Consider the following 25,408-nt stretch of genomic DNA (forward strand, 5'->3'; position numbering starts at 1 on the left):
ATTGATGACGGGTTTGTTCCTGTTGTGTATGTATCAGTCAATCAATCAGTTTATTGTTTTTCAAGGCCATAGGACCCACATAACATACATATATATCATACAGTTATATTACATTGGACATCTATCTTGCTATTGGATAACATTAAATTTCCCTTCTAATTTTAAATACAATATACATATATATTGACAGATGAATATATTCTCAAGTATTTTAGAATTAATTAATAGCATCATACAGTGGGCTCGGTTGTTTGTTAAAACTTTTTAGGACATACAAAACAAACGTGCTTTTCATCTTCTAGACATTTACCTCTATTACCTTTACATACGTTTAGAACACCAAAGGTATCATATCCACTTCTAAATTTTAACCAGGCCTTCCTGTAATTCAGCACATTAATATTTTGGACGTATCATTCAAACTGAAGTTCTGATTTTAGGTTTGAATAAAATTTAATTGATCGTTATCTGAGAGGAGTTTTTTTAGCACAGTCAATGATACGTTGTTTCAGGACAAAGATAAATGCTTCTTCATCACCAACTGCTTTGATTTCTCATATGAGATGCCCAATCGAAGTATTGCCTGTCACAGGTATCATATAGCATCTGTAAACACCAGTCCGGATGTCTGTGTGTGGGCATAGATAAAACGTTGACCAGTAATTGACACATATGACATAACATTGTGTACAGAGCGGATATCTGCCACACTCTCCATATGCAACAGCATTTGGCAAAGAATAGCTTATATTTAACACATATTAAAAAAATTATCTATGAAATTTTTTTTATATATTTTCTCTTTTATTGTATCCCCTTAGCTCTCTATCATACATTAATATCGGTGTTATTTTTGTGTCAAATATTTGAAAGGCATTATTAACAGATATAATGTATTTGAGCACAAACGATTTGATATTATATGGTGCTTTACGTGCCTGTTCGGTAAAGGTATTACAAGCTGCGGTCCTAATTAGCTGAAGAGTTATCATGAGACCCAGCTATTTATAGGAACTAACAGTCTTAAGTGGTACATTATTATATGTCCATCTTTCGTATCTAGATAGTCTGCCACCATTTCTGAATACAATAATGTTAGTTTTGTGTGTGTATATTTCCATTCTCCATCTTCCACAGTATTCTTCCAAGAGATACAATCGTCTTTGTAACTTCTTAGTAGAATCTGCTACTAGCAATAAATCATAAATAAATAATAAAAGAATTATGTTATACCTTTTCTCTGATATGAACACACCTTCGTTGAACCTAGAACCAAAAAATTCCACTTATTCCTCAATAAAAACTGAAAAAAGTAAATGACGGAGAGTGTATCCTTGTCTTACACTGACTGAACACGTAAAAAACAATAGACATATACATACTCTGAATAACTCCAATGAATTTACTGTGAATATCATTGTTTAATAGTAAAAACATCAACTTATTTCTATTTACCACATCAAATGTTTTCCTAAAGTCTTCAAAAGCACAGTACAATTTATGTTATTTACAGATAATGTGTTTCTGTACTAACGACTGTAAAATGAATATGTTGTCTGTAGTGGAATGGTTTGTTGTTTTTCTTGGGGGGGGGGACACAACTTGGTATTCTCTAATGATATCTTTATTTTCAAGGAAAGTCTCAATCTCTTTTTTAAGAATATAGGCAACATTTTGATACATGGTGTTAAGTAATAAGATTCCTTTGTGGTAAGTAGGGTCTTCTGTGTTGCCTTTCTTATGTATGGGTGATATATTGGTTGTAGCCCTAGCACAAGGAAAGATAGATGTCATCAATATTGAGTGAGACATGGAATTACTATATCTTTGGCATTTTTAAAGAACTCTGACAGAATACAATCATCTCCTGGTGATTTAGGAACTTTAAGATTATCTATCGCATGTGATATTCACAAAATGTAATATCTGATGACAGATCATCAGGATGCAGACATTTTTCACAATCAGTAAACGTATGTATTGATAAGAAACTCTCCACCTCGGGGCTAGACTCTGCATCCATCTCCACATTCATCTGTTGGTTTAGTAGATTATTGAAGCATAGCTGCAAAAAAACCCCAAGAATATTGTTACATGTAAAAGGGAGATTTTGAATAAGTCTATACAAATTTCAAAACGCTCTTACAACCGTGTGCTTAAGATAAAGTGTTACTAACTTTCTATATAGAATTCATAACGTTTTTACGACAATTATTTTTTAACTTTATTCTGACCTTTGTTACATCAGAAAGCTTTTTCTATTTGGGCTAAGGCGGAAATAGGTGGGATAAATTCAGCGATGCAGAATGTGTTATGAAAAAAATAGTGTCGGACACTCTAAACACCGTGGAAATAACTTACACCATTCACATTTAATATATACTGCGAGACCTCCACTATAGCAGCCATATTTTTTAGTGTTTTCGACTGGAAACATGAATGTACGCGAAATATATGTGGAAACTCATTTACACTTTCAGCCCATGTTTCCAACAGGCAGAATATATGTATACTAGAAAGGTAACTTGCGAAGTCAAGTATGCTAAGCTTGTATAAAGTATGTTTACATTCCAGCTAAGGATGGAGCACCCATTTTTAGTCGGAGTTCATCACAAGTGTAGGTGTGCCTTGGGTCTCGGCCGAATCTCTATGCAAATACTGCATCTTTGTCATCTCTGGATACGAACTTTCCAATGATTGAGGAGAGGAATGTCGTAAATGGCTACCTGTGTGTTGTATCAAAATGTATATTTCAACTTGATGTTCAGTCGTATCCAGATGGTCACGTGATTAACTCTCGCTCTTGTCTAATGGATTGTCTAGTTCCAAAATCTTCACCGACTGTTTGTCAGGTTAATGACTCAATTCTGCATTTCTCGTTTCATGCTGGCTAAGTGCTTATCTAAGTTTAATGACAGAGCATAAACTTTTCAGACAATAGTTTAGATAAGTTTGTACCTTGGTAATATTCATGCTGGGTCCTACTATTTGTTCCGATATCACCAGTACTTTTGATGGTACTCTGTCAGGTCATGGATTACTGTCCATGTCACCGGCTAGGGCTACTGTGTTTGTGAAAAATGAAAGCAAATGCCATCTGAAATTCACTCAGAAAACAATGTGTGAAATGAAGCACTTCCTCATTGATAACACCTAAGTACCATTTGGTGGTAAGACATTTCGGCAAAAAGTAGTCATCCCCATTGGCAGCAATTGTTCTCCCCTTCTTGCGGATCAGTTTCTTTATGCACATGAATCAGAATTTCTGTTCGGACTGGCAAAGTCAAAACAAGGTAATTTGGCCAAGAAGTTTTACTTAAACTTCAGGTATATCGATGATCTGATATCGTTCAATAACAACCAAACAGCCAATTCCCTTCCACTGGTTTACCCACCTGATCTAGAAATAAAGGAGATCATTGAGACAGCCTCATCTGTTTCATATTTAGATGTATGCATAAAGATTCAAAGTGACAAAACACTCTCCACAACATTGTATGATGAGAGGGATGGCTTCAACTTTCCAACAGTCAACTTTCCCTTAATGTTGAACAATATTCGAGCCTTTTGTGTTTACATTTCACAACTTTTGAGATACAATCGAGCATGCTCTTTCTACCGCGAGTTGGAAAAGCGTCATACGACTCTTGTTCAGAAGTTGTTTGATCAAGGTAACAACATTTCCAAAAGTTTTATGGTAGGTATGTGGAGGACATTTCGAAATTTGACGCATCAATGACAAATATGATGTCTTGGTCAGTTCCCTATTTTGACTTGTACCATATGTTCCTATTTTATTTTCAGGTGAACAGTTGATTTGCTTTGCATGTGTTTGTGACTTGTGCGTCCGGTGGTTCAGGATACGCTCACCTTTTAGCGAGCACCTGGTATCATACTATTTGATAGTGATTCATAAACACATGCCCATGATAATGTTGGAAATGTGCAATCGACTGTGCTTGATACAGAGATTTGTATTGGATATGGAAAGGGTTTTGTTGCTTTAATTTATAAATGATTCTGTGTGCCAGAAACCTATGGTCGTTGGTCATGACACTAGGTAACACCCGCCACTTTCGCAATGTTCTTGAAAAAGTAAAGTGTTTGCTTGTTGCAATACAACTGCACGAGATGGCAATATTCAGCCACCATACTTTACACAGGAGGAGGCAGCCCAATGAATGCCATGCAAACTCTCAGATTTCACAACCCTGTGTTATTTTATCGTGCACCAACCTTCAGGCGTCTGATCCCTGTGCTGACTTGAATACTCCCCACATTGCCTTTTCTCTGCACATACAAAGACCAATACAAAACGCGATTAATCTGGTTCCGTGTTACCGACCTTAGCTTACAATATGCCCATACAGGTGACTCGTTCGTGTTCAGAGCAACTACATGAGCAACAATGGCTTCACTATCACAGTCAACATGGCATTCAAAAGACTGAATAGATAAGGGGCCAATTATTAGTTGCAATATTCTGTCTCCTCCGATAACCATTCGTTTAACATTATTCACAACATGTATACATTAACAAATGGCTTGAAACTAGTTCACTGTGACTGGAACTTTGTTATGCGAGGTGAGCAGTTCAATGATGGTACAACATGACACAATCATGAGATCCCTAAACGTGGTTGGTGGCCTGGACATTATTTTAAGCGTTTTCTTGCTGAACTGGGATTAAATATCATTCTTGGAAACCCTAATGCCCACAAGCATGGGATGATCACACCGACATTTTGAAACCTTGTGGGTTCAGTGGTTTATTTGTGGTTGTGAACGAATATTCAGCATAGTGTTTCTAGATTGATTCATATATCAAAGGGTGTCCACTGCAGTGTATAACAGCGCAACAGACTGACGACATATTTTAGATAAATCTAGCATCACAATGAAGCGGTGCAGCAGAAATTGATATATTCAACATGAAATAAGGTGTGTACAGGAAATTCAAAATGAATTAATTCCTTTCACTGCCACTGGCGTGAAGGGATACATCTACCTTTTGTCAAGCACCTGGAATTATCGCTATTTTGATGGGGATGTATTTTACATATGATTATAAGATACACGTATACGTACAAGGGTATTTTATGAAAGGTAAGTTATCACTACCAAAGTGAATGGCAAACATCAACTAAACACTATTTATTTAGTGTGAATCACAGTTTATTTCCTGTAAGTATTGGATCCAAAACAAACAGGGCAATGAAGGCATATACAACGTTAAGCCATGTCTATGTGTCCTAACAAGTAAGGCACAAAGAGAATGGATACAACATGCATACAATGTCAACAGGCAGCCGTACCACGTTAGACGTGCACACCAAAATACCGAACTAATATACAGACCAATACATTATTTGAACAATGAAAGCTAATGACAAACTTTGTCATTATATAGTTGCCTTTACTTCACATTACAATCTTTTAAGCACTAAATAGGAGCGCTATAAAAATTCAAGTATTTTGCTTTTGGAGATCATTCGTAGTCAATCTCCTCGCATGTGGTCATCTGCTGAACAGGTAAGGTATCAACCTTTTGTAAACAAAGTTATGAAAAGTGACACATAATATATATTACTATAAAGTTTGTGACAGTCACTTAAAGCCCATGCAAATGTTGGGGATATAAGAATATGTTGTGCTATTTAAGAAATAAATGACGGGAGGGAGTGCAGTACAGGGAGAATAAACCGTGATGGATGCAGTGTTTTATTTTATGATAAACAACGCCCACGAATTATTATCATTTATTTCTCATATTTGATATCAATATTATGTACAGCCTTTTGAAGAGTGATGATAAAATGTGCAAGTTTAAAGTATGTTTACCCGTATTTTAATAATGATGACTCCCTCCATAGAATACGACAGCGGCAATGTCGCTCATGTCCATGTTATGCACAAGTCGGTAATTCTCGTATATTCTAACAGTGAGTAAGTGAGTTTAGTTTAACGCCCCTTTTAACAGTATTCCAGTTATATCGCGGCGTGTCAGCTTAATGTGGGAGGAAAGCCCCAAGTGATGCAGGTATCAGACGTTTACCACTTCGGTGAAACCCACGAGCACTGGTATGGTGCTGACAAACCTAGAAACATAATCGGGGCGAACCGGGATTCGAACCCACAATCATAGGTTTCTGGCGTGCCCAATGGACGCAACTCTGCACAGCGAATCGCGGCGCCTTAGACGACTGGGCCACCCGTGCCCCCTTTATTCTAACAATTGTAACGTCGATTATCTTTACCTTTTCGCTTCGTTCTTCATTGTCGTTTGCGTTTATTTGAGTAGCTATCTTATACATGTTAATATAGTGCAAAGCAATAATATATTGAATGATAAAGGCAACTTCTATAAGATAACTGTCACATGTTGACGTAAAAAATATATACTATATGAAAGGTAAACATAATTTTCAGTTCTCTTCCAGTCTTGTCATCGCATCCAGTGTTTGTTTACTTGTTCCCATAGTCAGGATCTGAAAGTGCATCACATGGAATGAAGATCCGGAAACTAATTTCAAAGTTGTCAAAAGATGACAGGGTAAACGTGTTGTACACCTGGACACAGGAGAAAACGTAGGTTTCTTTTTGAAACTTAAATTACTTCTTGTGTACAATATATTATGCAAGCTTCCATTCTTTTCAGGGGTATAAATATTCTTAATAATGGTTACCTCGAGATTGAGCGCCGCTGTTCTGATAAGGAGATGTATTGATTGACTCGTACGATACTGGAGGAGCTTCTGTCATGTCTTCGTATGTACTTGTCTCTGATTTTGGCTCGACTGAAAATATGATTCGTAACACATTTACAAGGAACAAAATCAAATGTTGCACATCCTTGTTAACGTAACACAAAGTTGAATAGCACACCGATGATCTTTCAGTACCTTCCCTGAGTTTATCGATTGAGAACTGCTATAGTATATAGAATATCAAAGTATCCATCTACCGTTTGTATTTTCATAAATCTTCAACTGTGTGTAATGTTGTTTTTCCGACGCCTCTTTATCGCTTTGGTACTGAGCTGGACTGTTGACGTCATCTGTAACAAATCCATACGAACTTACAATAACGGAGTAAGGGCGAAGTAGAAACAGTCATATTTGTGAACCAAACAATCTATCTGACGAACATTGCTGACTTCAACCTACCCAAGGATGAATATCCTATGTTTTCCATTTCTTCTATTTCGGGATTCCTTGTGCTACAAAAGTAAAGTGAGGTCCGTTCATAGCAATTTATATTGGAAAGGAACATCTACGATATATGATTTGTTTTCTGATTTTAAAGGACATCTACCTTATTACAAAAGAAAATATTTCAAAACGTTGTATTCATACATTAAGTCTACCTTATTTGTGAAGCAGTTCCTGCAAAGAAGAGAATGCATTATAAAGTACCATGTAATACACACATTAAACATGTTGCAAAGGAAGAATATGAAAAGTGAATCGTTAATGACTTAATACAGGAAACATGCACAATAGTTTGTGTTATTATTAGTTCCATATACATTCCTAAACTGTGTGTGCTCATTGTGTGAGTCAGTGATGATTCGTGGGAAACTTTCACGCATATCATTCATGTATATCTACTGAAAGCACACGGAAATGAAATATCGTCACATCACCTCTTTACTCTACTTGCAATACTGTTGTAGGGTAAACATGAGATTTAACAACATACCTTTCAAGATGTTTCCAAACCTGAACCCCTTTCTATAGAGGACAGTCAGAACTAGTCCTTCAATCAGCAAGGTAAGAAGGAGGGTTCCTATTGTGCTTCCTGCTATTACACCTGTGATGTTATATTTGGCATTGAGTGGTTGCTGGTTGTTTGGACCTGCAGTATAAAATGAGTATTACATAAAATTAAGTATTGACTTCCTTTTTACTGAACATATACCTTTATATGTACTTTTGGCGAACTCGAAAAAGGTGTCATTTACTTCAAACAGGCTTTATACTCCAAACTTACTGAATGAGGGTGAATTGGCATTTTTACCTATCAATCCCTCCAGAAACAGTTAAAGATACTCACAGCTGACATTGAAGGTCCTGACATCAGAGAGGTTGTATCCTCCATACTGCCACGCCCCCATACACTGACACTGCTGACCGTTCTGACTCCTGCTGACAGTGAAGAAGAGAGTAGATGTCCTGGTTTGACCACTGTCACTGACCAATGCTGATCCAGTGCCGGGACAGGACCACGTGATAGTAGCTAGAGGATTTCCTCCTGTCACCGAGCAGCTGATTGTCTCTTGGTCTCCTTCAAACATCAGAGTCTGAAATTCTGTGATAGTAGGAGGTACTGGCGGTGGGTCTGAAGAAGGAACAGCCATAATAGTAACTATATATAGAAATGCATAAAGCAGTGGAGAACATGAAAATATCTGGACCATTTTACAAACTGGCTTAGTTGGTGTTAAAATAAGTCCTTTCATCAAACAGTTTTCACTATACATGAAAGAGTGGGTGATGGTATTATTTTATATATCACTCTGCTCCTATGTCTACAATGATCTACAACCTTCACATGTACTTCAATTGTAAATCTGAACTGCTATGAATAACTTGGGAACACTTATATAATTATGAACACGCACACTTAACATCCAGTGATGCAGAACCAGTCTGTGTTGCTGATGTTCTGGTGTTTCTGACCTTACACCTCACTGCGGTCTTGTCTTTATTTGGGCTGAAGGTGAGAGTCTGTGACCACCAGGTAGAAGATCCTGTCACAGGCCCTGTGCTGCCACCTACAGATGTTCCATCAATGTAGTCCCAGGTGAAGGTCAGGTTGGGATAAGCGGTGACAGTACAGGTCAAGGTCAGGTTCCTGTTCTCTAAAGCTACAGTGTTGTCTGGTTTTGTCACATCCACCTGCTCTGGTCCGACTGTAATACAGTACAGTTACCTGTGACAGCAGTGCTAGCTTAACCTCTTACTGCATTTGTAGTACTGCTTTGACAACATGTCATATCCGATATAGTAAGATTTGAACCTACATGAACATCTACATCTATTGCTATTCATCATAATGCAGTCTCATGAAGGAGTTGATAACCTCAATATAATATTGATTTGCTGTCGAACTGACGAAAATACTCACTTTTCACCTATGATATTTTGTCTTGAGTGCCATATTACTGGATTGACTAAATGACTCCCTGACTGCAAACAACTGTATCCCTTCTGTGCGACAATTAGGCAATGACATGTACAGAACAGTAGTTATTGACTGGCTGACTGACTGACATCAGATGAATGATATATGAATATCTAACATCAGAGAGTTACTCACACCACACTCCCACCCGGGCATTGTCAGACTGTACTGGGGAGGGGGTGTGGATGTTGGTGGCTCTACAGTAGACTGTGGCCCAGGTCACTCCTGACAGGGATGATGGTCACAGTACTTGTTGTCTGGACAACACCTGATTGGGATGTGTGACCACTGGATATCCCACTTGCCAACGGAACACTGTTCCTGTACCACGTGACAGTAGCAGCAGGGTAACTGGAAGAGGTCACACAGGTCAAGGTCAAGGGTTGACCCTCAGCAGCTCCCACTTCCTTGTTGGCGGATGTGATGGTTGTGAGAGACACACTGCTGACAGCAACTGCATATAAATTGAATTAATCATAACTAATGCATATATCTGTCAAGACAATACCAATATATCGAACGCAAAAAAGTAACACTTTAGTATTTATGACGTGGAGGGAGCATAATTATTTTATTACTTACTATCAGGATAGGAATATGTTGAGTTGACGGTAGCCTGTGTGTTGGATGCCTGGCAGTAGTACAGAGAGTTCCTACTGTTGCCTGTCAGCTGGTAGTTGATGGTGGCTGTCCAGCCAGTGTTTCCCTCCACTGCTGCTGGGCTGGTGGCCACACTGGTCGCGTCTCTGTACAGCGTCATGGACGGTGGTGGGTTGGAGACAGCAACACAGGAGATAGACGTTGTAGTTCTTGTGATGGTTACATTGCTCAGAGGAACTGAAATAATAACATAGCTTTATAAAGTGTGAGTATCTATTTTTGACTAAAGGGGTTGGAGTCTAATGCTGAAACACTGATTTCGGGAACTGAAATACCAACACAGTTTTATGAAGTATGGTGACGGGATGGGGAAACAGGTGATATATGAAGTAGTTCTAGCAATGGCAACAATGTTCCGGGACCTGCAAAAATAACATAGCTTTATCTATGATGTGTCCATGTAGGATGGTGGTGGGTGGTGGAAACAAACACCAGTTAAACCCAACACTCACCTGACATACTTACCTAGTACATTCATCTGTATCTGGTTACTCCCTGCATACTGAAAGTCATACTGTAGTTTAAGCAAACATCCACAGAACATACTTACCTGATACATCCATCTGTATCGGGTTACTCTATACTTACGAAAGTCATACTGTAGTTTAAGCAAACATACACGGAACATACTTACCTGATAAATCCATTTGTATCGGGTTACTCTATACATACAAAAGTCATACTGTAGTTTAAGCAAACATACACGGAAGATACTTACCTGATACATCCATCTGTATCCGGTTACTCTCTCTACCTCCAAACTGAAAGTCACACCTCCAGCTGAGCCTGTCTCTGCTGTACATGGCGTTGTTGATGGTGAGGGTGTAGTTGGTGGAGCTTGGACAGGAGGTGGTGTAGTTAGCTGGGAGATAAGTGGAGCTGCAGCTATCCTGGCGTACTATGTAGAATGTAATTCCATTCAGCCACTGTATAGCTGTATTTGAAGGTTCTCCCGTGTAACACATCAGAGTACAGCTTCCCCCTGCCTGCACAGAACCTCCACATATTGACGTCAGCTGATAGTCCTGGGCAGTAACTGAAACAGTAGTTAATATGTTGTGAGGCATTGCATCGAGTTCGCAGATAAATATTTGCACTCCGGTTTTTCACTTATCTGACTGATTCAACTGCTTTTATCTCTTACTACACGTCTGATGTCTCATTCATACAGTATTCGGGGCAACGTGTGGCACAGCTGTTTACGACACCCCAATTCGCTTTGCAGAGTTGCGTCCCTTTGCCGTGTCAGAAACATGATCGTGGGCTCGAATACCAATTCACCGTCATTATGTTTCATGGTTTGTCAGCACCGAACATGCGCTCGTGGGTTTCACCAAAGTGAATGCGTAAGACATACATTCTGGCTTTCCTTCTTCATCAAGCTGACACACAGCTGTAAGTGAAATACTGTTCAAACCAGTGTTAAGCGAAACCCACTAGCTCATTCTCTATAATTATAAACAATTCTCGTTATCCTGTCTCATGTGCTGATATATAAAGCACGCAGTTAGGACCTGACAAAACTAACTATTTCCACATACCGAGATTGTCATTGTTTTATTCATCTGTATGCTCAATGTTCATAACTGGTAAACCACATGTATATACCATACTCTTTATTATCAACATGCGGAGGTAGATGTACATAACTACAGGCGTGTCCTACTCACTGACATATACGTGCAATCTACTTCCTGGTTCTATTTTCAGCGACTGTATGTGTGGGAACTGAGTGTGAGATTCATTTCGTTACCCCTGATGCAATAACATTAACACATATAAAGCACAAACAGTCAGATAGTGTACTTATTTCTGGCATCTGTGTTTTATTTTAAACACACTGGATGAGATAGATTCAGTGCGACATACACAATTAATCATTTTGAAAAGTATTGTGAACTTCCAAAACTTTTCCGAGAAATCTTTTAGCTTTCGACTTCGTGAAACTTCTTGTCTGCTACAATACGGGCCTTGAGTCAACAACAGGTACACTTGGAGTTGATGTGTACTCACCAGGGAACTGAATTGTATTTGAAGTGACAGACTTTGTGTACGTTGGCGGGTCAAAGGAGTCGTGTTCCACACTGACATGGAGAGACACCTGCCTGTCGTAAAGACTGGCTGTGTTTCCTGGCAGAGACAGAGAGTTGGTTGTCTGGACCTGGCCTGATGGACATGACCCCTGGGAGGAAGATGTACTGCTGGGAGGGACACCACTCACACCCTGTAAATACAAAACAGTAGTTAGAGAGACTGGCTGTGTTTCCTGGTAGAGACAGAGTGTTGGTTGTCTGGACCTGGCCTGATGGACATGACCCCTGGGAGGAAGATGTACTGCTGGGAGGGACACCACTCACACCCTGTAAATACAAAACAGTAGTTAGAGAGACTGGCTGTGTTTCCTGGTAGAGACAGAGTGTTGGTTGTCTGGACCTGGCCTGATGGACATGACCCCTGGGAGGAAGATGTACTGCTGGGAGGGACACCACTCACACCCTGTAAATACAAAACAGTAGTTAGAGAGACTGGCTGTGTTTCCTTGTAGAGACAGAGTGTTGGTTGTCTGGACCTGGCCTGATGGACATGACCCCTGGGAGGAAGATGTACTGCTGGGAGGGACACCACTCACACCCTGTAAATACAAAACAGTAGTTAGAGAGACTGGCTGTGTTTCCTTGTAGAGACAGAGTGTTGGTTGTCTGGACCTGGCCTGATGGACATGATCCCTGGGAGGAAGATGTACTGCTGGGAGGGACACCACTCACACCCTGTAAACACAAAACAGTAGTTAGAGAGACTGGTTGTGTTTCCTGGTAGAGACAGAGTGTTGGTTGTCTGGACCTGGCCTGATGGACATGACCCCTGGGAGGAAGATGTACTGCTGGGAGGGACACCACTCACACCCTGTAAATACAAAACAGTAGTTAGAGAGACTGGCTGTGTTTCCTGGTAGAGACAGAGTGTTGGTTGTCTGGACCTGGCCTGGGAGTAAGATGTACTGCTGGGAGGGACGCCACTCACACCCTGTAAACCAAAACAGTAGTTAGAGAGACTGGCTGTGTTTCCTTGTAGAGACAGAGTGTTGGTTGTCTGGACCTGGCCTGGGAGTAAGATGTACTACTGGGAGGGACGCCACTCACACCCTCTAAACACCAAACAGTAGTTAGAGAGAGTCTGGCTTATGTTTCAGTCTAGTGAAGAAATGAGCAATAATTTTCCTGAGTACTACAGGTAGAGAAGCTCGTTTTTATTTAGTGATAAGACATAATATCAGATAATTGGAAAGAAAGAGTTTGTTATTGAAAAAAAATAAATCCTCAGAACATGCTTTGGAACATTTGATACCTTTTTCAAATTCGGCCGAATTCCAGAACTATTTCTTTTCTTACGACACAGTGATAACAATTAGTGGATAGATAATGTCCCATAATCAGATTCGCCTTCTGATGTTGTGATCTGACTGTTGGAATAATGGTAAATATACTTAACCGCATAAGAAACGTCACCATGGATAGATATATGAGAACCTTCTTTGTCCATACACCGTAAACATTCTTTGAGACATATTAAAAAGATGAAACTTGGCAAAACTGATCATCAAGGTTGAAATTAAAGTGTCAAATGCTCTTCAAGTGAAACACAACGCTAGTCTCTGAGAAAATGGTATCACAAGTCAGTATCTCGTGTGTCCGCCATGTGCAATGATTTCAATCGTGACTGAGGGCAAGCCACTGCATGGTTCTGATGCCATTCAGCTGGAGGAAGTCTCTTGTTGCTCTCGCAGTGTGGGCATGGGCGTTATCATGCTGAAATTCATGGGTGCGGCGACGTGCTGACACTCTGTGCAAAACTAATTCCAACCAACACCATGATGTTCGGACCACCCAACGAGTCTCTCGCAACAACACAATGATCCGAATAACGTTCCCCACGGCGTCGCCGAGCTCTCTCTCTGCCATCTGCTGTTGAGATACAGTAACGGCTGTTGTCTGAGAAGAGGACTCTTCCGCATGGCTTGTGGCGCCAATGATGGTGCTGTGTTGCCCAGTGAAGACGGTCCCTGCGATGACGTGGTGTCAGAATGGGTCCTCTGTGTGGCCTGTGACAGTGGAGGTGTCTGCTCGTCAATCGTCGACGCACGGTGTCTGCACTTATGTGTCGCTGGTGTGTCCCCATGGTCTGTCAAACAGACTGCAGCAGTAACAAAGCGACCTTGAAGATGCTGTCGCCCAATCTGACGATCTTGACGTCAGGTGGCGACCCATGGTCTTCCACTACGTGGTCGGTCATCTGTAGTGTTGGTGGTCTGGTACCGTTGCTGGAGCCTTTATATGGTCCTTACGTGGACTTGAAATGCATTGGCTACTTGCCGGGCGGTTTGTCCAGCTTGCAATCGGGCGAGGGGTTGGTGTCGATGATTTCTTGTCAATCTTGGCATGTGGTAGCAATTCAATAACGAAGAATGTTATCCGATCTGGGTGGATTTGTATAGGGCAAGAAATTGGGGAACGCATGTGCATTTCAATTTGCACGGAACTCCCGTGCATCGGGTTACCACGACAATTGATATGATTCGTTTGGGCGATCGTTTTTATTGTAATCTGCTTTGTTTTTTCTGTTATTTTAGGGTTGAGTATAAAGGGTCTGATGATTTCATAAAATCACAAAAAAACATAAAATATTAACTTTTTCTTGTGATACATATTTATAAACAAGCATGAAGGAGCAGGGCCCCACCTTGCTTGATATACATAGCATGCTAATATTGATAATGGTACACGGCCTACACGTGAGAAAGGATGGTGCTGTTACTTTAAGCGTTATAGAGGTAGCCTTCTGCCCCACCAATTTCAGACGATCTGTCCTCGTTTGGACTGATGTGTGTGAGTAGGGTACAAACATGTCTATTGTGAGTTTTAGTATTGATAAAATGTCTTTTATCGTATTGTTATGATTTCAATTTGGATTTTTTGAAATTGATAGAATTTCCTTGGCTACTTTGTTCAAATATGTTCGCGTAGCTGTCCATCTCTCAGAAATAGAGTTATTTTAGCATTCGCTATTGTATCTCTTGGCTTCAGGAGATCTGGGACAAATTGCAGATCTAACTGATCTAACTGTAATTCTTGTTGATTCTTGTTTCAACAAAGCCAGTCAGATGGGCATACCTTGGCATAGTGCTTTGTCCAGAGCTTGCTTCGCCAGTGTGTTTTTTTTTCATTTACATGAATATCTTTGTGAGGCGGGACCCAACACACCTTCGCCTGTTTTCCTTGGTCCGATGGTTTTGTATATTCGTACATAATATTATTGACTGTATTTGGTCTCGATTTTGAGTTTCTACCGCTGATCGCTAGTCGTGCACTTAGCGAGGCTTCCAGCAGTTCCGGTACCATTTTGAGTGTGTAATGATTTGCCTCCAATTGAGCAGTAAATATTGATGGACCGAATGTACCTCGGGTTTGGCTATAAATATGGCTCCGGTAACCCTCGCTGTTGTTGATAGGATTCTTGGATCCACCAGTGTATATATAGTTCGAATGTTAGTGATAGCAGCTGATCGTATTAGGGTTGGGGGGCACGTGTGGCCCACTCGTCTAAGGCGCCGCGATTCGCTGTGCAGAGTTGCGCCCCTTGGGCACGCCAGAAACCTTTGATTGTGTGTTCAAGTTCTGGTTCGCCCCGATTATGTTTCTAGGTTTGTCAGCACCATACCCGTGCTCCTGGGTTTCACCGAAGTGGTAAACGTCTGAGACCTGCATCAGTTCGGGCTTTCCTCCCGCATTAAGCTGACATGCCGCGATATAACTGGAATACTGTTAAAAAGTGGCATTAACCCCAACTCATTCACTCACACACGTATTAGGGTTGGGTTTTCTTTTCACTGACTTCTGATGTTAAAGCAGTGTTAACTTTTGGCGTGTTTAAAGTCAAAGGATTGTGTAACCCTTTGTTATGATGGCTGAATGTCATCACAATTATTACTTCGGATGTGTTCACACACTTATATCTCAGATGGCTTCAATGAGAGAATTTCCAAACTTTGGCTTCATCTCTTGTGGTTTGTCTTGCCATATTTTTGCACCAAAGGGTTCGAATTTTAGGGATCGTTGTAGGGTTGTGTTTTCTTTTTCAGTGACGGAGTTGGCGAGAGGTGAGGAGGGGTGAGGAGGGGGTGAGAGATGAGGAATGGGTGAGAGATGGTGATTAGGGAGGGAGAGGTGAGGAGGGGTGAAGAGGGGGTGAGAGGTGAGGGGTGAGAAAGGATGAGTGATGAGGAGCGAGGAGGTGGGTGAGAGATGAGGAGAGGTGGTGAGAGGTGAGGAGGAGGTTGAGTGTGAGGGCTGAAGAGTAGGAGGACAAATTACAAGGGCATAGTGAAAGGTTTGACAGAGGGGTCAATATACAGAGATGTGAAAATTGAGGTAGTTGGTGAAGTAGAGGGGGAAGAGAAACAAAAACAAATTGTATTTATGTTATGTATATTAGGAGAAGAGCTTTTTAGTCAGTCATAAGGGACGGGCGTAGGGGCCCATGGGTGATGTCTAGGTGAGCTAAAATGCAACATTATGTTTACAGTATGTTAATGAATCCAAACACACAAGATGATCCAATACAACAAGATGAACATACAGTCCCCTACCTGTTGGTATCTCCATGTGATGACGGCGGCAGGGGCAACACACGGGGTGGTCACTGTGACGGAGATGTTGTTCTGTGGGGTCACGGGGGACGGGAGAGAAGTCAGTTGAGGAGAGAATGTCACAGAGCTCCAGTCCAGGACAGCTGGCAAGAAGAAATGATACAATTAGGATTATGATAGAGATCTTGGAACGTCTTGAAAGTTCACGCAGCCCAGTCAATCAAAAATATATATCAACGCATGGCCATGCTGTATGACCGCTCTGAATACTTCGTCATCTGTCTAGAACTTTCAAACTGATATTAAATCTAAAAATGTATATATTAGTGAGATTGTGTAAACTTGTTGTATGTGCCTAGATTAGTAGAACTGAACGTGGGAGTGAGTTTATTTTGAGTTAACAGAACAGGCTGGCAGCAATTGCATGCTTCATCACAACTGATGTGTGAAAACATTTGAACATATATTGTCTTCAACCGAATTAAATGAATTGACAGAGATTCATAAACACATGCTTACGATAGAGTTGAATTCATACAATGGACCCTTCTGTCAGCAGTTTTTTTATGAGTATAAAAGGGATTGTGTCGCTTTTATTAATATGCATTAACCAACTTTAGTGAGTGAGTATGTTTTTACCCCGCTTTTAGCAATAGTCCACCAATATCACGGCGGGGGACAGAGGAAATTGGCTTCACACACTGTACCCATGTCAGGAATCGAACCCGGGTCTTCGGCGTGACGAGCGAACGCGTTAACAACTTGGCTCCCCGACCGCCCCTAACCAACTTTAGCTGTCCTTTAAGTTATGACGTGTTGTCTGCTCTCCAAGTCCATATGTTTACAAATCAATACCTTATGACTTGTTTGATTGTTTCCTTTAATCAATACGTGATACGAACCTGCAAACTGTGACAGTGTGATGGTATTAGACAATGTGGTACCATGAGTACATCTCCATGTCCCGCTGTCTCTGATGGGATCTGGTGATGTTATGTCTAGAGTCAGGATCCTGGATGTACTGTCCAGAGTCACGTTGTATCCTGAGACAGGAGAAGAACAGCTGCCTGATGATAAGCAGCCTCCCTGGGTAGAAGTATCCTTAGAGAAGAGGGTAGTTCCACTCAGAGCTGCATCTAGTGTACAGGTGATGCTGAAACTGACACCCTCCACAGGAACACGTCTGTTGGTAGCAAGAACTGCAGCAGAATCTGAAACGATATAATACACTTGCAAAAATCTGCACTAGTTATGATTTCACATGCTTTCCCTCTTACAATAATTTGTGAATCTTTACTCTCGTTAATTGTTTTTGAGATCATGTAATATAGATACTTATTTTGAAGGGTGCCATACAATGCATAGATGTGTATTAATATATTGATTGCTAAATAAATCCCTATTAGATGCTATATTTCATACAACCAGTGTTTTCCAAAACGCATGTAACACACGACACTTTTTGAATACACCACTATTAATAAAAACGGGGACAAATGTAAAAATATATTTATTCAACAGTTTCGCTATTCATCATTGAAAATATGAAAGACATTGCTCGTATAAGGGTACAATAAGAATTCAAAATGTGAACTAGATGATTCGACCATAGACTGCTCTCTCAAGGAGAAAACAACACTAAATTGCTCAGCATTCAGCAAAGCTCGCATCAATGAGGGAATAACTCTGCAAGCCAATTCTGAATCTGGGCGTGTACCAACATTCGAAGCAACAGGCACTTAAACCTAATTTGTTTTAGAGAATATTTACTTCGTCTAAAATTAACTATATACTATTGTGACAAATTCAAAATTAAGTTTCCAGAGAGATGATTCATCAGTTATGAAATCCATTGTATTTGCTATGCCACTACACCATCTGCTTATTTCATCTGTTCAAGTACGAAAGATTCACAACACACATGATATAATCGGCTGACACCAGAACGGCATCTTGACTGTCCACTTGGTCCGACCAGGGCTATTGTTATTTGCAACATGAGTGAGTGAGTGAGTGAGTGAGTGAGTTGGGTTAAACGCCGCTTTTAACAGTATTCCAGTTATATCACGGCGTGTCAGCTTAATGTGGGAGGGAAGCCCGAAGTAATGCATGTCTCAGACGGTTACCACTTCGGCGAAACCAACGACCACGGGAATGGTGCTGACAAACTTAGAAATGTAATCGGGGCGAACCGGGATTGGAACCAACAATCATAGGTTTCTGTCGTGCCCATTGAACGCAACTCTGCACAGCGAATCGCGGCGCCTTAGACGACTGGGCCACCCGCGCCCTATTTGCAAAACGAAGTCAAAACAGTACATACTCGTGAAAGTAGGAAATCATTATGTTGTTTAATTCAGCAATATGGTGTAAATGTACATGTAAATCACGTGTAAATCAGTTTATATCACATAACTAGTTGTGCTATATGCACATGTTTTATCTGGAAGATCGCTTGAGCCCTTAAAAAACACGACGAATGAAATAATGACTAAAGGCAGACAACATGTGATTCGTAGTTTGACCATGAAAGTCCTAAGATAATAAGTTCTGTTTAAACTGTAATATCCCTTACGAACGTAACCTTACTTTACATGCTTCGATAGAAAATTGAACGTATGTGTGGTGGCATTTGTCACTAAATATGGTGACCAAAAATATAGTTACAATCTATCTTCAAAGTTTCAGAACGATGTGACAAAAATGAAAGCAATTGTCATCTGATGTTTACTGAGGAAACATTGTGTAAACTGATTGACCTCATTATATATATACTCACACACTCAATTTGACTGACGACAGTTTAATGGATTAAAAGGCAGATGACATAATTGTGTTTTTTTTCAAAATTTAAGGGCTTACATAGTTTCGAGTCAATACCCAAAATGTCAGTCAATACCTGGTGTGACCACCATTAGCATTGCTCACTGCCACACATCTCCTGTACATTGATTGGATCAGACGATGTGTAAAGGCCCTAGGGATCCTCCTGCACACATCCAGAGCAGCTGTGCGTAGTTCACATTGGGCGCACATTATGCAGACGCCTTTGAACCTCATCCCAAAAGTGTTCGATGGGGTTCAGATCAGGGCTGAGGGCTGGCCACGGTAGAACACGGATGTTGTGTTGTTGCAGAAAGGCTATGGTAGCTCTGGCAACATGGGGACGAGTGTTGTCCTGCTGGAAAATGTGTTGTTGATGTTGTGCAAAAAATTGGAACAACGTGGGGTCTGATCACTTGGTCGATATACCGCTGAACATTGACGCCGTGTCCCCGACCTTGACCAACATTCAGAAAGCACATGGGTCCAAGTCTCGCATTGAGTCCAACCCCTGCCCATATCATGACGCTAGGTCCACCCCATGGATCCTTTTCCACAACGTTTCGGGGCAGTTGGGTAGCCAAGTGGTTAAAGCGATCGCTCGTCACGCCGAAGACCCGGGTTCGATTCTCGACATGGGTACAATGTGTGAAGCCCATTTCTGGTGTGCCCCGCCGTGATATTGCTGGAATATTGCTAAAAATGGCGTAAAACTATACTCACTCACTCACTCACTCCACAACGTTTCTGTCAGCGAAACGATCACCTCGACGCCGCCAAATTCTGACTCTTCCGTCTGCATGGGAGACACAAAAGCGACTCTCATCAGAGAAGATGACACGCCTCCACTCACGATGACGCCAATTAAACGTTTGGTTAATGTTCCATTTTGGCCACGAACTTTGAAGATTTTGTCAAATACATTGAAACTAGAATACTAATGTTACAAAGCCTTACTTCCTACCTTGTGATCTCACCGAGCTTGGCTATGTGAATTACACACAATATTGTACAGCACCGGTAATTACCGAATAAAAGTACAGTAAACTACGGTTATAACGAACACTCTTATTACGAACTGACGGATATAGCGAACTTACTTTGCTGTAGTCATGCTGTATATGTACTTATAACGAACTACGGTTATAACTAACTAAAATTAGTGGTCCCATTGGGTTCTTTATAACCGTAGTTTACTGTAAATACTTACACAGGCTAATATCATTCATACTACATGTATGTCCGCCCATAGTGATATTAAGACATAACTGCTAAGCATTGTGAAACATATAGCCATTACGGTTATAGAAAATACACCAGTATCTGGATTTCTTCTAATTCATGCAGCCCAAAATACTCAATTCAGCCATGAATCCGAGTTCACACGTGCATGCACGAATATTCACTGCATCTTACGTTTCATTATATCAAAGTTGGGAATGATATATGACATTAGTCCATGTCAGGTAAACATTTATTTTCACAACGAAATATTTGCTATCATCCTAGTACCTTTACTACTTCAGGGTGATTTCATGTGGCTTTCGTTGTTCTTTCCATTCAGGGACAGTGGTTGCCAGTTGCAAATCAATGTGCGGAATGTTTAATCCTTAGCCGTGTCATGGTTCATGGATCGTGGGTCGTTCGGGTTTCTAATAATGGTCTCAACTCTGTCCCCGCCTCACTAGTGGAATGAATCATGTTTCACAGAAGTAGTAAACTTAAACATCCGACGTATCTCCTTCGTGTATTAGCTGCATGACGAGTTACCTATTCATGACTATCATAGATACATATACCATGACTATTACATAGGTCAACGAGTTCAGGTGTTCCTGTAGGTCCGATCATAACTAGCAGTCCCCTTACCTGTACGAGGAATCTGTCCTACATCCACCAGAATCAGAAGTGAAATGTATGTGAGATATCCACAGGTAAACATTTTAGAGCTGACACTCACACATACACAGTGTTGTCATCTCAAGTGTACGTATTGAAATGGTAATTTACTTCCGGGTGGCGAGAGAATATGTAGGTCAGAACTACACCGAGATATAAATAGATGAGCACGCTATACCCACAGATTATATGTATTCTACAGCTACACAGCACATAACATATTCATCCGACCTATCTGACACATCGTTCTAAGTACTGCTTATATCCAATACGCCCCGCACGTACAACAAACAGCCCTGAAAAAAACATGTGTGTTGTGTGGGAAATTAAAGGAAATAAACAAACCGTGGTTTCGTATTTGCACAGCACTCAAGTCAGGACTCAGAAGTTAAGCAACGTTGATCACGGAGGGTAGTTCGACCAGTGACAGTGAGGAACCTTGACCCATTGGAGTTCCTAGGGCTTCGGTCCTGCCCCACACTGAAGCACATGTGGCACATGTGGTGTCCCCTCAGTGCAACATGAAATATTATGTTGTCACATCGCCTTATCCGGCACCCTGAAACAGATTCCACTGCTACAATCGATGTATAGCGGACTCTTTCCGTGAATTGGATAATTTGTATAGTTGTGCAAAAACACACTTTACATTATATTGTTGAAATTCATATTTGACACATCAGTGACAAAAATGATGTTCAATGCAAGTCGTTATTTTGACTTGTACCATTTTTTCAGGTGAACAATGGGCTTGTTTTTAACTGTTGTAACTGCTTTCGGGCGTCCAGAGCGACCCTAATACAGTTACCTAAATGTATTGCCGTTCCTTGTCCTTGTGGTCAATTACGCCATGACATTGCCACTCGCCTTGTCCGCCGCGGCTGGGCTCCGTCAAGGAGTGATTGGTCTAACGACACTTACTCCAAGTTGTCTCTATCAGCATTCACACACGCATAATAAAGAAACGCAACACCAGTTTTATACTCACATAGTTTTACTTACTCTCAGCCCATCTATCAATACAGGACAGGATCAGACTGGCCTGTCCTTGTCACATGGCACAATACCTCATTTTGATTCGTTAAAAGTTAGATCTGACCATGCACTCATGAGTGTCGTAATCGGAAAAATACAGAAGCCGACGTGCCAGATTGCTCATCTTTCTATTGATTTTGTGACACGCATCCGGAAGCGCCAAATGAAATATACCCTGAAACTCTCTATTTGTTTCATGAACAAATGGACGATAGCCAGGAACTAATCCAATGATAATTATGAAATGTCCAGAATACACTTGTGATAAATGTGAAATGTCTTTTATCTATTGATTCCTTTCAAACTAAAAGATCTGTCACAAACTATATCTAATGCAACTCCTCATTGCAGCTATACTGGTTTTATTTGTTATCATTTTCTAATGTTTTTTAGATGCATTTTTAACCTTATAACATCCTCCGCCTGTGGACAAGAGCTGCCCACAGCTCGGAAAACCTAAGCATGAGTTCAGGTCTGAGATGTAAAATACAATCACAATAAACACAATAGAAGTAAAACAGGATCGATCATTCCATGTATTAAATTGTAGGAAAATGTTTTTGAGATGCATTTTTAACCTTATAACACTGTGATTGTGATGGGAGCCACAGGGGGCAGGATACGCTCTCCTGGTATCATCACTATGTGATGGTAATTCATGGACGCATGCTCATTGGGGCGGTCGGGTAGCCTAGTGGTTAAAACGTTCGCTCGTCACGCCGAAGACCTGGGTTCGATTCCCGAAATGGGTACAATGTATCAAGCGAATTTCTGGTTTTCCCGCCGTGATATTGCTGGAATATTGCTTAAAGCGGCGTAAAACCATACTCACTCTCTCACATGGTATGGTCGGAATTTTAAACTGACTGCTTCTGGCAAAGATGTCTTATGAATATGGAAAGGTTTTTGATGCTTTGATTTGATACCTCATCAAATTAAAAATAAAAAAATTATCACTACATTCGACATTCTTTTACGCACTATGAAAGATAAGTTTTACATTGTTCATGTTTGAATAACACAGCTAATCCTAGTTTGAACATAGTAGTACGATGTGGCATCAACACAGTAAGCAATAGTGAGCTGACTATGTTTTATTCAAATTAGAATAGGTTTCACTGTCTTCTTTCTAGACTGTTTCCTCTGGTATGTGGATCAGCAATCACACACTGAATGTAGTTAGCATTGCTATAGATTCAATGTTTATGTATGGTATTTTCACAATAGAATGCACACTGCCCACATCTCGTTGCCCGTTCAATACATACAAAGCTGCCAAAAGGTCACACAATGAGACCAAAACACAACACAACTTCTGCCTCAAATCAAGCCAACGAATAGTATTATTGTGCTGCTATTTGTATCAAATTATTCGAAAATGCTCTCTCTACGAAGATTTCAAAAAGTTTATTTGATCAGTGTAACAGCATTTCAGGTAGTTTGTTTGTATACATATGGAGGGCACCAATCACATAATGAATGTCCAGTGGACCTCCCTATTTGTATCATGTCTTGCCCTGGTATTTTCGTGAGAACAATGTACATGTCTTTGCTGTTTGAGACGGGTGCCACGGGTGAGGCAGGATACGCTGGTCGTATCGTGAACACCTGGTAGCATAAGTGTTTGATAGTGATTCATCATGCGTATGATATTGTCGAAATTGTACCATTGCCTCTTCTTTAAGCTGAAATGTCTTATGATTATGGAACTGTTTATTGTTGCTTTTATTTACAAGAACCACGTCGATTGAATGCTTTCGTTCCCAGACAATTTGGAATCTTCATTTTGCTGGTACTCCAAGCAAGCTTGGAATCACATGGCAATCACGCATTCGCAATGTCGAGATAAATACTTTATTGAACGAATTTTAAAACAATAAAGTTCAAACGTTTCTGAACAGTGTTGTACAATATAAATATAAAGTGTCATGAACACCTCACATAAATTCCTTACATTTAGATAAAAACTAGCACACAAACAAGGACTATTTGCAATCGAGGTGGTTTATCACATCATAAAAGCTGTGCTGGCTGAATGAGATAAAAGTGTGGATTTATCTTGTTATGAAAATGGCAAACGAATATAATATGTTAAAGAAAATTACATTGCTAATTCCAATTTCAGTTGAAACAAAACATTCAGTCATGCGAAGTTGGTGGTGGAAAAAAACGTCCACTCTACAATAACACAAGATGACATCAATCAGCCACCATAGTTTAATCTGGTCACCTTGTTGCGTGATGACATTTCATGCTGTGGATAACTTGCGTTGTGACGCCATGTGCTGTCATCCAAAAATGTTGTGTTCTCTTACACCATAGCAGTGGAATCATGTCCAGAGCAGCTAATCAATCTCCGCAGTTCTGTCTTAGAGATGGCAATAATCAGCCAACGTACTTTACACCTGAGTAGGGAGTCCAACGATGACAACATTTACCATTCACAACCCTGTGTGTTATTAGATGTACACTAGCCACCACGCGTTCCCGTTCTAAATAGATACTCACCTCGTTGACTTGTCTATGGATATGGCAACACCTACACAAAACGCGATTAATCCGGTGCCCTGTCACCGACGTTAGTTAGCGATATGCACATACAGGTGACTCTTTCATGTTCACAGCAACTACACCAGCAACAAAAGGTTCACCATCACAGTCAACATGATATTCAAATTACTCAATTGATAAGGGGCCAATAATTATTGGCCTAACCTATTAGCCAGCCGTTGAACAGTATTCACACCATGGTTTCCGATGACTTGGAAATATTTAGAAATTATCGTATGAAGTTTTGGACGACGAACATAATGTAAACGATAAAACATGACAAAACATGAGATCACGAAAGATAGTTGCTGGCCAGGACGTCACTTAAACCATTCGCCGGTTGAACACTCCTTCATACTGTTCTCGAGGTTTTATATCATTCCTGGAAATCATATAGCAAACAAGTAAGGGATTTAACAGTAGTTTTTTTAGGTTGTGAAAGAATATTCAGCATTGATTCATATACTAAAGAAAATCTGCTGGAATGTATAACTGGACAACAGACAGAGGGACGACAAAGTTTAAAGGAGCATCTGTGGTAGGAACTACCGCACTATAGTGGGCGGAGCTTAAACGAGTGATATGACAGGTCAATATGACGTCATGATAACA

The 25,408-nt window shown here is 40.5% G+C and overlaps 2 protein-coding genes across 3 annotated transcripts; both read right to left on the reverse strand.

Annotated features, from left to right (window-relative positions):
* Positions 1–6,138: 6,138 nt before the first annotated feature.
* LOC124126441 (V-set and immunoglobulin domain-containing protein 10-like) lies at positions 6,139–12,295 on the reverse strand. Its single transcript, XM_048385005.1, has 14 exons — positions 12,260–12,295; positions 11,860–12,070; positions 10,565–10,882; positions 9,769–10,023; positions 9,488–9,640; positions 9,322–9,411; positions 8,624–8,914; positions 8,056–8,340; positions 7,702–7,857; positions 7,367–7,385; positions 7,167–7,219; positions 6,965–7,057; positions 6,687–6,797; positions 6,139–6,488 (listed from the first exon to the last, which is right to left on the reverse strand). Exons 1-14 carry the CDS (start codon positions 12,293–12,295, stop codon positions 6,466–6,468), a joined length of 2,094 nt encoding a protein of 697 aa, XP_048240962.1. The 3' UTR covers positions 6,139–6,465.
* On the reverse strand, positions 11,866–21,345 carry LOC124119588. 2 transcript variants are annotated; one of them, XM_048385083.1, is made up of 5 exons: positions 21,182–21,345; positions 17,392–17,700; positions 16,490–16,632; positions 12,842–12,870; positions 11,866–12,585 (listed from the first exon to the last, which is right to left on the reverse strand). In XM_048385083.1, the coding sequence occupies exons 1-5, from the start codon at positions 21,252–21,254 to the stop codon at positions 12,363–12,365; spliced, it is 777 nt and encodes a 258-aa protein (XP_048241040.1). In that variant the 5' UTR covers positions 21,255–21,345; the 3' UTR covers positions 11,866–12,362. The 2 variants fall into 2 exon arrangements, with proteins under 2 accessions (XP_048241040.1, XP_048241039.1); XM_048385082.1 differs by lacking the exon at positions 12,842–12,870 and having other exon boundaries at positions 11,866–12,614; positions 21,182–21,344.
* Between the last annotated feature and the right edge of the window lie 4,063 nt (positions 21,346–25,408).

The sequence above is a fragment of the Haliotis rufescens genome, unplaced genomic scaffold, assembly GCF_023055435.1.
Source record: "Haliotis rufescens isolate VD_foot unplaced genomic scaffold, xgHalRufe1.0.p SCAF_53, whole genome shotgun sequence".
Lineage (NCBI taxonomy): Eukaryota > Metazoa > Mollusca > Gastropoda > Lepetellida > Haliotidae > Haliotis > Haliotis rufescens.